General features: G+C 46.1%; 1 protein-coding gene across 1 annotated transcript in view; it reads left to right on the top strand.

The window, feature by feature from the left end:
- The first annotated feature begins 3,081 nt into the window (after positions 1-3,081).
- Positions 3,082-18,432, top strand: part of NSMF (NMDA receptor synaptonuclear signaling and neuronal migration factor) — a 41,525-nt gene continuing 26,174 nt past the window's right edge. The window contains exons 1-2 of the mRNA XM_009326383.1: positions 3,082-3,265; positions 14,613-15,092. Of these exons, the coding sequence (XP_009324658.1) occupies positions 3,082-3,265; positions 14,613-15,092 (664 nt within the window). The remainder of the gene's footprint in view (positions 3,266-14,612; positions 15,093-18,432) is intronic.

The following is an 18,432-nucleotide window of genomic DNA, read 5'->3' as shown; positions in this document are numbered from 1 at the left end:
CACTGAGATAATAGGCAAAAAAATTAGTCTGAAGTTTGCAGTGTAATTGGCTGGAAAATCCCAGTTGCACATTGTACTGTGCAGGCGTCGTTGCCTTATTAGCTGTCGCTAGATAACTGTGATCAAGCATCCACGTTCGTTTGTTCATAGGTTGGCCTGCAGTGTCTGAGAGCAGTGGAAGTGGAACGGTAGTGACAGAACTGCAGTTTCAGCCTGGGCCAGGCAGCAACGTTTTCGAGTAGCTCTGTGTTCCTTGACTGTGCTTCTGACCCATGAGGAGAGGTCAGGGTATCGCCTGTTCTCTGGGAGCCCTGGCACTTGGGATTTTACCCTCCTACCTCATCTGCTTGGGGAAACAGGAGGTTAGAGACACTGCAGCATCTTCAAACTCGGGCTCTTATTCCGAGTGACACTATTTTCACCATGAAACAAGGTGGGATGGAGGGTGGCGGTGCTCCTCTCTGGCTCCATGTTAACCTTTTGCAGTTTGGGTCTTAGGAAGTGCTTGGTACTAATTTTCTGAGCCTGTGGTTTGCAAGCTAAGGGTGAAGTGTTGGTTCAGATTTTAAGGCAGACAGATCAGCTTTGGGCATTGGCAGAGAGTTGAATGGAGAGAATGATAGATGGACTAACATGCTCTTGGAGCTTTTGAACTAGTTACAGACTAAATTTTATCATCATATTTCAGCATTTTTTGTGTAAATCACCATGTTCTCTCACTGATTATTTACCTGAGAACTTGCTTGTTGTTATTTTTTCTACATGGGATGACTGCTGATGCACAAGAGAAGCTTCAAAGTCTTTCCCAAGGGTGTAAGTGCCCTGTTTGTGAATAGTGTTGATGATGCCTTGCAAGGACACAGATTTTGATGGGAAACCTTGGAGTCCCAGAAGTCTTGGTGGAAGAGATCTTGGAAGCCTCGAGCCCGGTCATCTGCTCAAAGTGGGGCTGTAGCCAGTGCTACATGAGATCAGCCGTGGCTTTGGCTGAGCCTTAACCACCTCTTAAGATGGAGTGCAGGAGTAGCTCAGGAGTGCTCTTGCAGCTCCATAGCCTGATGTTAGAATCAGAGAATCATTTAGGTTGGAAAAGACCCTTAAGATCACCAAGTCTAACCGTAAACCTAATACTGCCAAGTCACCACTAAACCACGTCCCTATGTGCCACATCTACACATCTTTTAAATACCTCCAGGGATGGTGACTCAACTACTTCCCTGAAGTTGCCACACTCCAGCTCCCAACTTTACATGTGTGTTGGGCCAGGACCAAGTCCTGCTTTTTGCCCAGACAGAAAGGTAGTGGGTGCAAGGAACATCCATGGGGCACTTGCCCTCCTGTGTGGGTGAACCATGATGGTCATCCCTTTGTTCTTTGTAGTGGGGATTGCGTGCTAATTGTACAGCTCCCCCATGTGACAGCCTCTGTGTGACCATCTCTGCGGGTGCTTAGGCACTGAGGAAGACAGTTTGGGCAACTGCCACCCCAGGCTAGTGTCTAAAGGTACAGCCTGGTACTAGACAGGCAAGAATCTGGAAACAGAAAAAACCTCAGCGCTGTATGTTAGCCTGTAACGATGCAGAAGGTTAAACCTTGCTTCTTGCACAGCTCCGGCTGCGCTGCTCCAAAGTATTTTGCATTTGTGTGTGCTGAAATTTAGTCCCAGGGAGATTAAATTACTCTTTCTTCATCGTTCATATCGATCCCCTGTTGCTGGCTGTGGATGACAAATGGACTTCCCACTCCTTCCAGCTCTAGTTGCTCTGGGATGTATATCGTAGCTTTGTTAATCTTTCCCCTTTTGGGAGGAGGTGTATAAAAGCAGTGGGGGAAAATCCTCGCTACACAGGTTGGGATATGCTGCTGTATCAGGTAAGCAAAGCAGAAGGCTGCTTTGGAGGTCAAAGTCATTTTCCACTTAGATGATTAATGGCTGTTATGAGCGTAGCCTTTTGTGGCAGCTTGAACTGGAGAGGGATGTTCTGAGGTTGAACACCTCTGAAGGAAGAGGACAGTGGACGTGATGCTTTGGTATGGAGAGTTTCCTCTCTTGCAGTAAGTCTTCGTCTCCTCCCCCAAGAGATGCTGGTGTGCTTGCAGGCTGAGAGTGCTTGGCTGTTGGGTTTTGTTGGCTTAGCTTGCCAAGGAGGTGGGTGGCTGTTTCGTCTTACTGTTTGCGAGCCTCCACCCTGGACTGTCCATTGGCAAATATCAGCCTGATTGTGATGCTGCAGATCTTGGAGAGATTGTTCTACAAACCTGGGGAAAATGGATGGCTGGGGAAAAGCTGGTATTAGCTCTCTTCAGTCACAGGTCTGTTGGGTACAGGAGGACAGGCACAACAGCAGGATGTTACAAATGTCCTGGCAATAAGAGACTGGCAATTGTATTTACTGTATACCAGGGAATGCATGCCTCGACCAAGGATTCCTTTCCTGTGTGGGTTGAAAGCAGAAAGCTTTTCTGTGGCTGGAATATTCATAGGTTTGCTCTCTTATGTAGGCCTTGATGTGTGGTAAGGGTTGAGCTCACCCTGCCTGGTTGATTCTTAGTATATTTCAGTAAAATCTTAGTTATCCATGGGACCTGAATCCATCACAGAACCAGGAACTGCTTTTGTGGGTTGTTGTGTGGGTCCCTCAGATAAGGTTATCCAGTAATCCAAATACTACCAATAAGTTGGTGCTTGAGAGCTTGGGGTTAAGTAGATGAAATGGGTATTCGCATTAACGTCTAAACTGTGATACCTCACAGATAGGAGCATTTAGAACCAGAGTAAAAGGGTGGGATGATGGTTGGGACTGGGGCGGGGATACCTTCTTCCCTGGGCTGCCAGAAGGAGTTTAACTCAGGGTGGTTAGAGACAGTGATCCAGTTCCTATGTGCACCACAGAAAGAAGGCCAATTTTAATGCAGGTGCATTTCAATTTTTCTCAGTTTTAACAAAGAAGCTAAAGACTAAAATAGTCCTGGGCTTGTAGTCCATCTCTGTTTTCCCCTTTGGCCAGAGGAAAACTGAGGTATGTTAACCAGGGAGCCCCCACTGCTATTGCAGCATGTTTAAATTGGCGTCACCTGAAGATGAGGGAAAGGCAGCTGCAGGAAAACAGCAGTATATTGAACTGTTCCTTCTTTCTTTGGCCTTTAACCACTACCCATCTCTCTCTTTCCTTTGCTGCCTTCTATGATGCTTGGATATGCAGAGCGGCAAGGGCTTTTGGAGAATATCTTTCACAAAACCATCCCGAAGGTAGAAACGGCTCAGGTAAGAGAATTGACATACCTTATTTATATCTGTGTGTGCATGCACCTATTTATTAATAGGCCTTAGAATAAAAGTGCATTTATTTATCATATAAAGGGTTAGTGTGAGATCTCAGCAGCAGAGAGGCAGGAGGAGTCGCTCTCTAGATCTGTGAAGCCCTTGAGGAAAAAAGGCAATTTGGTGACTCAAGGGTTGGGTGTGCTGTGGGGACAAGTTCAGTTTTAGCGGACAAGTGTCCTGTCATAAATTCACCCCTAGAGCTGATGTCCTTGGAAGAAGCTTCAGCTGGGAAGTGAAAGACTGCGCTGCACAAGGCTTCTGCACTGGTTTGTCACTCCTAGGTCTTGCTTTCACTGGGGAATAAAAAAAGGTGAGTTATAGTGTGTTAACTGAGGTGCTTAGTGTATGTGCAGCAATCTGTCTTTGCTGGCAGAGGTAACCTCTGGATTTATTCCCAGGGTTTGCTTCAACAGGGGTTAAAATGAGATTTGCCTTGTCTAGTGGCAGACACCAGCATGTATGAGCTAACGTGTTAATGTTTTAGACGCAGATATTGTCCCTGTCAGCTTATGATGAGTTCTGCTTGATGGGCAAGAGAGCACAAGAAAAACTCACTTGACTTGTAACAGGGCTGTATCTTCTCTGTGAGGAAAGAAAACATTTTGCAGACAATAAATTCACTACAAAACCTATAGAAAATCCTGTGGAATCCACAGAAAATCCTGTGTGAACAAGTAGCAGACTGTTCTGTAGCATTGAACTGTTTTGCAGGGGATAAAGTTACTAAATAGAACGTAATGTAGAGTGATGTTACCATTGTATGTAAACTGTAAGTGTGTGTGTGTGTGTTTAAACCTGTACAGGCAGGAAACGCCTCTTGCTAAAAGAGCAAGCCCAATTGCACTAGTCTTTGACAGCCAGCTGAACAAGTCCCTGCCTTTTTTCTTGGATCTGTTCTAATGACCTTCAAGTTGTCCTTGGCTGAATTGTGCTAATTTTGTGAATGGAAGGGCTTTAAAACAATGTACTGCAGTTTTCTTTGATTTTATTTCAGGCATGAGAAACTCCAGTGACACATATCTTAACAATATTTGGTCTAGGAAAAACCCATGTGGTAGGAAGGGAAGGGTAGAAAAAGGCTGGGGTTTAATGCAGCTGAGTGAAGTGTCTGTGAGGCGGGGGGAAGGAAGGGGTTGGACAGACAGTGCAGAGACAGACCCGGGCAGGTCTGAGGAGGCTTCCCAGAATGGCAAAAACATCCTTTATCATGGCCATTTTTGCAGCTGCTTTTGTCAGCTGGAGGCTTTGCTGGTCCTTTTCTGCAGTCCCCAACCCCAGTTTCCAACAGGGAGAAGTGTTGTCATCTGCTCACTTTGTAGTGCCCTCATAGTACCTGTGGGGTCACATTCAGGCCAGAAAGAGAATCTCTGATGGAAATGAGGGGAAATGGCAGATCTGTTCAGGTGTCTGAGACCTGGGGAGCCCTGGTCAAAGCCAAGGAGTAGGAGCCTCTCTGATGCGCACTTACAAAGCTGTTGTTTTACTCAGCCTTGTGGGTGCTCCTAGTTGCTTGTTCCTCTCTCTGACTGTAGATAAGGAGAACACGGAAATGGAGCTGATGTGACTCCTGGATAATGTGCCACTGTCAGGCTCCCCAGACCAGTGCTTAAGCCCTCTCTGTGCTTGTAACATATCTGTAAGCTCTTCAGGGAAGCCTTCTCATACCCACTGCCCCCTCGGTGTATCAGGCTTGAGATTGTATTTGAATCCATGCAAATTTAGTTGCTGCAGATAAGAATCAAGCAGCAAGAGGTACACATGGATATACCACAATCCTTACGGGATGCTTAAATATTGACTTGGAAATAAATAAAGTTCCCTAGAAATTACTTTAATGTTTATAGAAGAGGGGAAAAAAAGAATCATAATTTTTTAAGTCATCTTTTGAAATTCTGCAGTGTATAATTTAACACACTCTGTAACATTTCTTTATAAATAACCGTGGTAGGAAGGGTGCTATCCTATAAAAATGTTGAGAGTGGAAAATTCGGCTCCTTTTTGTTCGTCTCAGTAGTCCAATAACAGAGAAGTCAACTCTTTCCTTCCTGCGGAAATTCTGTATATCTCAGTATTGCTTTTGCAAGTTTCTGAACACTTCACCTTTGGCTCAGCAGAGCATTTAAGCTGTATAATTAGCTTTCATCCAATGACTCCAGTGAAACAAATGAAGGGCCTTTTCTATGTAAGTTGAAGATGTAGCACATAGAAGTACCTGAATCTGCTCCAACTCATCAGCTTGGCTGAAGAGAGCAGGGAGAAGCAGTGTTATAGCTGTACAAGCCCACCAGTATCCTGTAGTTAAATTCCTACTTGCATGTGTTGGTGACTTAGGTCCAGAAAGCTCAGCACACTGAAGAATTGAGTCCTCGGTGCATGTATGTCTTCATAGCATTCTGGGCTTTCACCATGCGTGTCTTTACCTGGTGGGATAAGCCTGCTTTCCGCTGTAATAACTGAGGCTGTACACGTGGATGCTCCCTGCACTGCCAGCAGACTGCAGCTGGGATTAAGGCTCTAGCCTAAGTGTGGATGGAAGGAATCCTTGACTTCAGTAGTTTATAGTCCAGAAAAAAAGGGTTTAAGAAAGGTTTAAAGTCATTGATGAATGCAGCAAGGGAAAAGGGTTGTGGTCTTTGAGGAGCAGTAAGGTGGCAGAGCCATCAGTGGGACAGTGGAGGCCTAGATGGGGGAGAAAAGGGCAGGATCCTCTTCTCCGGATCCATGAACTAGAACCCTCCTCTCTCCCTGCAGAAGACAATCTCATGCAGAAAATGAGGTGGGCATGAATCTTTGGGATGCCAGTTCTTTTGCTGCTTCACCTGCTAATTCAACTCTTCGGCAGGAGGGTGGAGCTCTGTAACTCCCCAGGCAGACACAGGAGACCCACCATCTGGGTGGAGATGCCAAGCGTGCAGAGACTGCCCCAGCTTACTCAGTTTCTGCTGCACTTTGTTCTCTGAGGATTGTCCATTTTGGTTTGACTTTTTTTGTCTTTAGAATCTCTTGACTCCAAGGAAAGGAGGTGGTATAACGGCTTTTGCATCCCACCTCTTACTTGACATTCCACAACTGATCAAAGAGCTCATTCTTTGGTGGTAACTTTTACACCTCAAAGTCTATTTCTGGTGGCTCCTCTGGAGAGCTTGTGTGTATGTGTGTGGCAGAATGGCTTTGAAAAATTGGGGAGTGGTAATGAAGAACTACAGAGGGATTGTATATCAGCAGGATGGGCCAGCTGCCATGTCTGAGCATTTTAATGAGGGGTGAGTTATTTGCAAGGCTTTGTTTACCTTTTGTTTTCAATGAAATTGCAGTCTGTCCATGCTCGGCTTCCTTCACTAGGGCAGTGGGTATGGAATTGAACATCAGCAGGAGGTAAAGAGGATTGCAGGGTACTGTAGGGTGTACATGTAGCGAGAAAAAGGTGAGGTGAGGGACGGTATTTGTTTTTGGTTACAACTTCTGATTCTTCCTGATGTGAGGCCTGAGAATTTCATGGCTCAAAAATATAGTGTGACTATCCCTATGCAACTCTTCGATGTCTTATTCTGGAGGAGGTTTTTCCAGGTGACTTGGGAGGTACATTTACCTCTCCTCTATTGCTTGGCTCAGAGTGCTCTGACCGTGTTCTGTGAGGTTACAGCAGGGATGATGGCAATACAGATTTTTCTTCTCTTTGTTTCCCTTTTGGAACAGGGGAGCTGCCTGGTGATGGGGTATGAGTTCTTGGCAAAGGATGAAGGGATTGTCCCCTTGGGATCACTCAGGCTTTTTCCTCCCGATCTTCAAGACATTCTGAGGAATTAGAAAAAAGGGAGGGTTGAACTCTGCTGCAGATGGCAGGACGCGGATCTATTAAGGGATCTGGTGTTGAGGAGGTAATGCATCTCCTGCTCTCTTCCTGCCTCTGTTCTTGCTGGCTTACTCAAGGTCTGGGAAGGTTCCCAAGAAGAGCACTCTCCTATGTTCAGCGTTCATTCTGACTACAAGGCTGTTGCCAGAGTCCTGGCTGACTCTCGTAGCTTTCTGGTACCTTTCAAAGACTTTCCATTCTTGTCTGTGGCATGGTTTTAGTGTAGGAGTGGGTGTCCCTCAGGACAGACCTAGAAGAAAGACAGGGAAAAGGATTGAAATGTTGTGAAAGGGAGGTGCAAAAAGGCTGCAGAGAGCAAAATGTAGAAATAATCACTCAGAGTCTCATCAGTGCTTGTGGGATAAACAGTTTTGGACATTCCCAGAGTCCCCTTCTCCCAGCTTAGATGTCAGAGGCCCCATATTGAGATACTGCTTTAAATTTCTTTATCTCCATGTACTGGAACTATGAGAGGAAAAAGATACCAAGCGCATGGGGCAGTGAAATTAAAAATGACAGCAAGTGGAGCATTTGAGAAACTTCCTCCTCTCTGGGGGAGCAGTGATGCATCCCCATGAGATGGGGTTCAGGCAGAAGGATCCTTTGCTGAGGAAAGCAAGGGGGTTATGCTGGGTTTTTTCCTGATACTTCTTTATCAGGCAGTTTCTATTTTGCTTGGTTGGGTAATTTGGAAGGCAGCTACTGCTGCTGCTGGAGTGCTGGGGCTGTCACTGTAGGATGCAGCGCTGGTCTGCCTGCTGCAGGCTGGCTGCTCTGGGCAAGCTGCATGTGAAAGGCTCTGGAAGCAAGAGAGGGAAAGATCCCAGCAAGTATAAGGTGTGCTTGGTGCTGCAGAGATGATGGGCCTTGGGCCAGAGCTGCCTAGCAGGTCTTGACCCCAGTTTGCTGTGGTTATTGCAGAAACAGCATGGCTACTCTGGTTTGCATCAGTACAAACCAAAGGGGGTAGTTCTCTGAAACTGGAAGAAGCTTCTTTTTAAGCTCAAAAGAACTCATCTTTGCTTCTTTCCTTTTTTTTTGCATGATGTTTCAGCCATCAGTGAAAACACTGAGTGTGTAAGGAGAAGAGGGCACCTGTGAGCTTCCCCAAGCCAAATAGCAATGGGTAGTGGTGGCAGGAGAAAAACATGTTTGCCGAGGCTACTGTGTCACGTGCAGAGACTGCACCGAAGCAACCGCTTGTGTTTGCACCCTGGGCTTCTGCTGCTTCAGAAGAGGGGGTGTGAGTGTGTGTGGAGGGCAGCCAGCCCTGCAACAGAGGAGGTTCCTGACACTGCAGGAACTGACATGGGCTTGAGAAACTCCGGCGTGAGGCTTGCAGGTGTTTCAGTCTAAGCAAGTGACCTGCGAGCTGTGTCTTTTATGAAGCCATGAAGTAAGGCTGCAGCTATACAGTGCTGTAAGAGGAACCTTTAATTTGCCAATGTTCAGACTGTGGAGCTGCCAGTGGAGCCTGATTCAGGGTAAGCACCGAGTCTGCCTTTTTCCCTAGAGGATGTTTCCCTGTCCCCAGGATGGACCCCAGCAGCGCATCTGGCCCAGCTCTCTTGGTGTATCCCTGTGCTGACGTGGTCTGGCTGGCCTTGAGCAATGGAGGTGGCCTTTCTAGAAAGAGCCTGTGCTCCAGATGGGTTTGTAGGCAGCCTGAGTTCAGGGCAGAGCAGGGATGTGAGATCTCATCTCTGAGGGTTTCAGGCTGCTTCCAGGATCGCACAGCACAGGTATGGTGTGGGTGTACCCTAAAACTTGCCATGTTACCACGGAAATGCTAAGGCTGGTGGTGGAGCTGCTACTTGCTCCTTTGGGTCATGTCTCACAGTAACAATTTCATCTATTCACATTAATGTTACAGGCCAGACTAAAAGGTTACTGATCTGTGAGGCACAATGTCAACAGCATCTTCTGTTTGTTTTCTAGGCCTATTTCAGCGCAGAAGACTAATTGGAATGATTTTGTTGTAATTAAGTGACCTTCTGTTTTCTCAGAGCAGCTCCCTTACTGAAGGGGCCCTTGCCTTTTCTCTGTGGCTTTGCAGAGAAGCGTGTGACATTCCTTCTTCGGGAGCAGTAGGGTCAGGGTGCCCGATAAAGTCACGGCAGTGCTGGCTTGGTCAGGCTTCGGGTAATCCCATAACGAACATTGTGCATGTCATTTGCTCACTTGACTCCGAAGCTACTGCACGGCTGAAATGCCACTGTGACCTTTTTTTAATTGTTGTATCTCCATTTTTTATCTCCCTACCCCATGCTTCAATATTTTGAACAAATTTCCTGGGTTTTACCATGCCTATTTCTTGACTACGTTTCAACCCTGCAGACCAGCGAGGTTGGCTGCCAGCCTGTCTCTGGAGGCAGGAGCCCCGTGCTGGCGGGGTCACGTTGCGGTAGGTTAGCGTTGGGAAGGACAGAGCTAACGTGGTAGGGAGCTTTGCATTATGGCTCCGATGCATGCTCGGTGACGGAGCAGAGGAGAACAGGACCTGACAGCCTCTTAGCACAGCTGAAGGTCAGTGGCAGGCAAATGGGACATCTCAGAACAGAAATTGCAAGAGAAACTGCTCAGCTGTGCTGTTTGAAAAGATGTTGCTGTTTTCACAATGCCCTGGGCTCTAGCCAGTGCACCCGTCCGCCCTCCTCATTGAGGGTATCACCTGGACTCCTACTGGTGTAAAATAAAAAAAAGCATTAACTTAATTCCTCCTACTACAAACAATGCTGTAAGTCCATATAATAAACCTAAAGTCTTTCCATTCATCTTCGGTGGCTGAGACAATTCTTTCCTTTAAAGTTGGTACCATAAACATCAGGTCCAGAGAGGTCCAGCTGAGGTGGAGCAAGGAAGAGAGAACTTTCTCTGAAATTTATTTTTCTGAAATGACAGGTGTTTTTTTAATAGGGTTTATCTGAATTCCCCTTTGCCACTTTGCTTCTGGTGCTGGAACTGAGGTTTTAAATCTAAGATGCTTTAATCATCAATTTGGCTGCTAAATACAGTAATAAATTTGGGATTTTTTTTTTTAAGCTTCTGTCTATGCCTTGTGGCTATATTCTGCCTTGATTTATAAACTTCCCATCCCATGGGGTTACAAGGCAGTCTGCATCAGATACGAGTTTGGCTCGGTGAGTCCCTCCACTGTCGTGTATGGGCATCAGTCACCTGAGGCTAATCCCAGTGTGTTACCGCCTATCGAGAAACACTGTGACAGCGGAAGAAAATGTGAAAGTCCTTTCACGGTTAGTTACCTGGGTCAGAGCAAGTGCTCAAGTTAGAGTTACTGAATGAGAACAGATATTTTATAAGTATCTAATAGTAGTAAGTGCCTAATTATCAGGAACTACATGTGTCGAGAATGTGGATTTTTTTCTTTCCTGAGATACCGCAAATTAACCAGTACAGATTATCATGTCAGTGGTCGTGTCTTTGGTGATACGCATGCACTAACGACTGTGTTGGGCAGTGCTGCGTGGAAGGTGAAGAAAGAAATATCAGAGAGGAGCAAGTGAAGCCAGAGAGACGTGTTCACGTAACTAACAAGTCGGGGGAGAAGTGGAGTGGCCCTTGGGACTGGACTGTCGAGCCCTCAGGCTCTGGACAGGCTGTTAGACTTAGCCCAGGTAGACAGGGCAGTGATGAAAATATGATATGGATGTTTCTGTTACCAGTAGACACATGATCTACCGATCAAGTGCATTGGTCCTCTTCCCTTCATCTGCTGCTAAGTTTCTCAGGCACAATAAATCCATGTAGAGCAGAAATCTAGATGGAAAGAAATCCGTTTGAGGAACCTGATTTGTCTGCTCCAAGGAAGCTTTGCAGCTATGTGAGACAAAGGTGTTGCTGATGAAAGCAAGTGGGAGAGCAGAAGTTGTTACCAGGTCAGCTTCATCGGAGTGGCTGGAGAGGAGGGCGCTGTGCCAGGCTTCCCGAGTCACGCTGTCCTGGCCTGGCGTGGCAGTTTGATGGAGCAGCTGGTTGTGGGAGAGGTGGCAAGAGCAATGTGAAAATGAAATGAAACAGAGCAGCAGTAACGAGGCAGAGGGTGTTAACAGCAGTCTGCTTCAGCTGACTCTTAGAAGGCAATTCCAGTTACTGCTAAGTCCCCTGTTACTGTTTCTCGGTTCTCTTCACTGAACATCCCTGTGGCTCAGATTTAATTCAGCATTGATTTCTGGACCAGCTTGACTTCTTTCCTAGCAGAAGCAAACTATTAACCTAAAATGCCATAGTGGAAGCAGGTGCAGTACTTTGGCACCTGAATCCAGTTCACTGCAAGCACAGACAAGGGAACCAGTCACTGGTAATGTCTCCAGGCTGCTGGTGTACGTGAACACATGTGTGCGTGAATGCTAGCGCAGACTTGCTCCCTGAAGTGGTGCAGGTTTGTTCTTAGAAGCCAGTAATTCATTATGATGGATGTTTGAATCTCTTTTCCTTCCATACTAATTTTTTTCTGTAGATAAATTCTTTATTAACTGTAAGTCTTGAATAAAGCGTCACATTCCCTTGGCATATGAAGTTGCTTCTCCAATGTGTAGTTACTGAAGGTGCTAAATTGAATGAAAAGAAATAATTATCCAATTGTTTGACAAAGAGAAAGCATATTGGTGTGGTGGCAGGCCTTTGTAGTGTAGACCGTGAAAACTCCTAGATAAGTACAAGTGAAAACATCTTCAGTAAGGGACAAGTAAGGTAGGAAGAAAGGATTATCTTCGCATTTTGCACACTAGATCAGACAGGTAGTTTATGTCAAATATATCCAGTCAAGAATTGTAACCCTGCCATGATTTCAGTAAAAAATTGGCTCTTACTTGAAACCAGTAATGTCCCACTTATGTGTCTGTAAATTTTATGGGGCTGAACAGACCTCAATGCTTATAAAACAGAGACTGGAATTGGTCTCTCTGCACTTGTGATCATCAGCATTTTCAGACATACTATGCTTTGGGCACTTCATTTTTCCATTTACCCACAGATACCAGAGTTCAGAAATTCTTGGATCTCTGAACTGCGGTGCTGTCAGTGCGTGGGTAAAGGTGCGCAATCCTGTGTGTTTGCTCTAATGAGGCTATATGTCTTCCATAGAAGTATTCATTTCAGGAGGAACAGGGGCAGCTGTCAGCCACTATTTTGTGGTGTCTTAAGAAATATGTAGTGTCATTGTGCCCACACAGATTAGTAAGTTTGACAAGTTGAGACGAGTACTTAGAACTGGCCTTTGTTTTTAATTTAAAAAATGGTGTGCTTGGCACTATTAGCCAGCACAGATCTTGGCAGATCTTGAAGAGTCATTTGGTGGTGTTTTCCCAAGACAGGCCCACTCTAAAGCACGGTTAGTCTTGGAACTGGAGGGAGTCTGAGTCGCTGTAGAACAAATGTGGTGGCCTGCTGCCTCTTGAGGGGTGATAAGTGGTTGGAGAGACTTTGGAGCCTGTGAATACTTTCTGCACTGGTTGGTCCATGACACCGTATCCTGCAGCTGATAGGACTCGGTGGACAAGCTGTTGAATGACAGCTGGTGGAGCAGCTTCTTCCACTTGAATGGCTTGCAGTTGTTCTGGCGATGGCCCTCGTAGTCCATCAGGCTCTCTTCCTGGAGGGAGGTGCAGATGTCCGTGCTGTCTCTGTGCAGGAGACCATGGGTGAAGTAGACCACTGCTCGCCTTTCATGTTTTACCTGGACAGTATCAGTGAGGTGCATGACTCCTCCCTCACTAGTCCTAGGCATGTGTTTTGGACTTCATGTGAAGTCTGGAAAGACGGCATCAGCTATAGATTCAAGAGGCATAGTTCTTTCTTTAGGAGTCCTACAGGCTCCTTCTCCTGGTCAGCTCAAGGAGTCACACAGCTGCCAGCTACAGTATCCGGAGACTGTGAGGCCTTACTAGGAGACAAGTGAAACGAACCTGAGTTGTGTCAGCCTGAACGGTCCAGACAGTTGTTCTTGAGCAGAGTGGCCAAAGATGTATTTATCTCCTAGTGGTGCTGGAGGAAGCTGTATCTCAAGCAGAAAAATGGGATAAGGGTGACACACTGTACCAGTACCAGCTAAATTCAGTTCAGCCTCGGCTGCAAATAGAGCAGGGGGAGAGGCCCTTCCCAACTTGAGCACAATCCAGGATGGGCTTCAGAATCAAAAGCTGAAAGTGTACGAACTCAGCTTGGGAGGGGTCTTTTCACAGGAGCACAAGAGCACTTCATAGGAAGCAGAATGTGGCAGCAGTGAAAGGTCCGTGTTGCACATATACATCAGACTTGCCTTGGGATAGGTCTCTTCCTCCTTCATGGCTTCATGGCCAGCTACAAGGTAGCCAAGCCTCGGATTGTTGCTGAGTTTTTCCAGATCATGGCTCAGCAGCTAAAGGAAAGATGTTCATTAAGTATCTAGTGAAGTAAAGGCTTGGGTTTGTTTTCTGCCTCTGTTTAGAATGCTGCTGTCTGTGTTGGACACTAATGATTTTATTTTTTCTGGGGTAGTAGTCACATGAATAATGCATTCCCTGCTGAGCCTTTTTAACAGTCCCTGAGCTGCTTCCCATCTGAAGGGAAGTGTAAGAGGTAATTAGCAGCCACTTGAAAAAAGGATTAGCAGGTGGGTGGGAGCTACTGTTGGGTTCATGCATGGAATTGCCATGGAAATGCTGAGATTTCCTGGCACTTCATCCAGTGTGTGGGCTCCAAAGATAGTTGCACTCATGGGCCTCTCTCCTTTCGATCTTCCTACCCTACAAAGGGAGTGGCTGTGTTTTCCTTCAGGACGGTTTCCGCAGGCTGTGCTGTCGCCATCTGCACACACGATGAGGCCTGCTAACCAGGGGTGCTGCAGAGAGCAGGATGCTGTGTTGCAGCTGTTGGCTGAAGTCTTTTTGCATTTCTTTCATGTCAAACCAATTGGCAGAAAATCAGGGGGGAAAAAACCCCAGCCCCTAGTGGTTTGCCCCTTTCCTTTAATTCTAAAAAACAATAACTTGGTGCACAAAACACTCAGAGTTTGTCACTTCTTAGAGAAGTTGGTGCTGGTCCTTGTCCTGCAAACTTTCACCAGCTCAGTAGCCCTTGCATTGCTAAAGTCATTGAAGCAGACAGGACTGCGCAGTTGAACAAGGGCTGTTTTGCACATAAGCATTTTCAGGCTGTGCACCGAGAGCTGCATTTGCTTCTAGCCTTGTTTGCTGGCCAGTTGCATGCTTAAAATATTGGGCATATCTGTGAGAAACGTCTCTCACTTCAGTACTAACTAGCTCTGGAGGTTTACCAGGCTGTGGGCATGCGTTCATCTGAAAAGGTTCCTAGGGGAACCCACCATATCTCTCTTTCTTTTTTTTTTCCCCTTTCTGCAGCAGTAACAAAGAGCCTCCTGAATTTGTCAGTGTCTGGGGTGCTTTGGTTTTAAGGAAAGTGTGCCATTTGTTTCAGATCACCTGTTAGCAGACTCCTACATCGGACAGGAGGACTCCCCTGAGATGCAGCAGGCGGCACAGAACAAGCGCAGGCTCTCCGTCATCTCAGACGGCAAGTTTGAGAGGAGCTTCTCCGAGGAGCAGGCAGAGAAGATGCCAAGCGAGGGACCGAAGCCACGAGTCTACACTATCTCTGGCGAGAGGCCGATGCTGTCGGACCATGAGAATGAAAGTATGGAACTGGTGGTGATGAAGGGGGCTGCCCAAGAGGAATGCCACCACGGCCACCAAGTGCACAGTGCTGGCGGCTCTCATGGCATTAGCAGGCATTGCAAGGGCTGGCCAGGCAGCCGGCAGGGCTCCAAGGAGTGCCCAAACTGCACGCGGCTGGCTGCCCCTTCCCAGCACTCCTTTGACCTGGAGCAGCATCAATCCAGTGAGACTGGGTGGCACAGAAAAAGGCTGGAGAGGATGTATAGTGTCGATCGAGTGTCTGGTAAGTAAGGGTGAGTGCTGGGTGCTGGAAGGCCACAAAGGGACTCATTGACACACCCGTCTCATCCCAGCATGGAGGTTTCATTGCCATGTGCCTCAAGTTGGGCCCTGTAGCGTTTCCCCTTTGGCACCTTTCTGGTGCCTTGTACTAGCATCCATGGAAACGGATTGTCAAAGGAGGAGTTTGAAATAAGCTGAGCTCAGTTTGAGGCCAGCTCGTCCAAGCTCCGTTGTCTCTGCTTCTAGCTTGTAAGCAGCAGATGACCTGGGTGGTTTTCATGACAGCTTCATGTAGTTTAGTGAGGGTCATCTCTGTGGGCTCCCTTTCTGTTGAAGGAAGAGCAAGAGCGGAGGGGCTGCATCAAAGCACCTACATTTATGCTCATCCAGGAGGCAGTTCAGAGCGGGACCCTCCCTCTTCTGTGTCATTCTGGGGCTAAGGCAGGTGAAACCTTTGTGAACATGCCGGGGTGCTCAGAGGGAGCCTCTGCTCAGCTCAGGTACAGCGTTCTGTACTTCGATGCGTCTCCAGAATGCTTGTCTGCGTGGCTGGAAGCAGTTTAGTGGGGTCCCTCATGCAGTGCCACCTCACGGTCTTTCCATAGATACTAGCAAATAACACAATATTGGACTTTCTTCCCCACTCGCTATCCATTTGCTCAATATTTTCAGGGAATAGGGCTTGTAATTATTCAATTACATTGAAAAAATCCTGATTGTCTTTAAAAACTTAATCAAATATATGTCACAATCTATGTGCTTTGAATTATAAGCTAGTGCGCAGTCTATCTTTGCCTGTCAGCTCTATATGTGGCTGGCAAAGAGTCTGACCTAATTTGACTGATTTTTTTTTTTTGTAAACATGCATCAAGGCTTTTAGAGCAGAGTGTCCAGCCAGGAAAGGTCAAGGTTTTCTCCTTGAAAATAAATTGAGTATAAGGACTGTGGAGATCAAACTGTACATCTTTCCTGGGTTCATAGTTTTCTAGTAAATATCACAGTGATATTTACTGCAGGTAAAATCACAGAAAGGTTGGGTTCTGGACCATATTTTCATGCCTAGATGCTTGAAATTCTGTGACTAAATTAATACATGGACTAATACTAAAGAATAATAATTAGAAAATAATTGATTATCAAGTGTGCAGAACACCTACAGTCCCACTAATTCCTGTGCATAGTTTTTAAGCATTGTTTCTCTGTTTGTTCCCTGTGATTTTTGGGCTTCACATCAGACACTACATGTGCTTTAGACTTTATTATTTTTATTGCTTAAATGCAAGAAAAGGAGTGAGAAGAGCTTTCCTGTATGGAAACCTTTATGGTTTTATGATCATACGTGTTTTACCTGCTAAAAGATGGCTCTGTATATGATGACAGAGCCAGAAAGCTTGTGTGAAGATAGAAAAAGAAAGCCATTTCAGTCCCAGCCTTTCAGGAAAGAAGATCACAACCCCAGGGGCTTGGTCTTGTGGAGATCAGGGTGCTGAGTTAAATCAACTGCAGCCTCATGATGTGTACTGAATTAAGAAAGTGAAGATTTCCCGTTCTAATGCTGATGGATTTATGTTGAAAGCTTTCCTGAACAAATCAAAATTGTACTCTGCACTGTGGGACTGAAGCAGGATACTTGATACAGAACCAAAGGAAAGCTCCAAATCACTAATGGAGGAGTTTAACTCCTCATAGCTGGAGCTAAATGCCTCTGTGTGCCAGAAAACAAGTCCTAGCAAATGCTATAGAGAGATGCCATGTTCTGTTTCTGGGCCTTGGCATTTATAATATGTATTTTCAACTAGGCAGCAATTTTTGTTAGGGCCAGTTATCAATGTGAAATGGAGATTTGCCTTTCTGAAAAGAAATTGGAGTAGTTACTTAAATGGGAACAGAGTTGATAGCGCTGAATCTGCAGATGCCTCCATGAGTATTTCATGTTTCATACAAGCAGACAGCAGCTACCCTCGGTGCTTGTCTCAAGCTTCTGAGTGCTTGCACGTGTGGCCGCACAGGCAGCGCTGTGCCTCTGAGGCCAAATCCCGTCATAGCACTGGCATCGTGGCATGAAAGTTTTCTCAGCTTGGTCTTGTTCGCACGCTCTATCTAAGCGTTGTTACTCAGAGAAAAACCGAGAATTGAATGGCACAACTGTCGCAGGCTGCAAGAAGTATTTCTTGGAATGTCCTTCATGCATGGCTAGCAGAGAAAACAGAGCAGAGATGAATGGAGGTGAGAGAGAGAGACTAATTTTGCCAGAGGTTGACTTTACCGTGCTGCTTTCTCTGTTTGGATTTACATGACACGTTATTGCTGCAAACCAACACTCATGGCAGTTAGGCCAGATTGGCAGAATTTAATGTGGATTTTTATGCTGAGTTTATGATGCCTAACACCATTCCAGAGAAGCACAAGCTGTCATCTCCTGTGCTGCTCCCAGCATCTGATATAAACACATCCACTCATGGATAGAGGTGCTGAGATTTGCATGCAGCCTGGCAAGCGGCTGGAGATGCTGAATGTGGTGGTGGTGTTTCCTCCAGTCTTACCCAGGCCTATGGTTCCTTGGCTATTTCATCACAGTTGATAGTAACAAGAAAGGAGAACAAGATGCTCTGCCTGGCCAAAAAGGAGCATGCTGCCTGCTCCTGGAAGCAAAATAGCCATACTCATAATCTGAATTTTAATTAGCTGGATGAGCTCTGGAGCTGAGCTGTGCTCCCTAGTCCCCAGCTGTGTGTTTCTGCTTCTGTTCTACCTCTGGCTGGTAAAGAGGCACCTCTGAAGGGTCACAAATCCTTTATTCTCCATTGAGTGCTGTGGGTAGGGGCGTGATATCTTTCCTATGTTGACTCCTGTCTTCCAGAAAAGGAGGGGAGGCTTCCAGCAACTGCCCAGGCAAAGCCTCATAAGGATATTAGCTGTTGTTCATAAGCTCTGCTTTGAATCAAAGCTAGTGGCTTAAAAGCTGTAAAATATATTAAGAGATTGTCAGTCCTTTGAGATGCACAGTCCCTGGGAAGTCTGTACAGAATTGTTGGCTAAAAAGGAATTTGTACAACTTCTCCTCCTTCGCCACTTTTGTGGGTTCAAGACTTCAAACAAGTAATTCATTTACAGTCTGAGCTGTTTCGCATTTCTTGTCTATGTGTTTTTTGGAGGAGAGCAGACATAGGAACTTCATAATAAGTATTTAGCATACTAGAATGCAGTTTTCATTTAACATATGTATTTCCTTAGGGTGCCTTTATACAAGGCTTGACATAAACTGTTAGCTGAGAAGGAGTGTCTGTTACAGCTTTCTATATGACTTCTTAGAGGCTTCACCTTGAAGGAAGCCTCCCCAG

Source organism: Pygoscelis adeliae, unplaced genomic scaffold (assembly GCF_000699105.1).
Source record: "Pygoscelis adeliae isolate BGI_AS28 unplaced genomic scaffold, ASM69910v1 Scaffold436, whole genome shotgun sequence".
Lineage (NCBI taxonomy): Eukaryota > Metazoa > Chordata > Aves > Sphenisciformes > Spheniscidae > Pygoscelis > Pygoscelis adeliae.
This window is presented reverse-complemented; position numbering and strand designations above follow the sequence as displayed.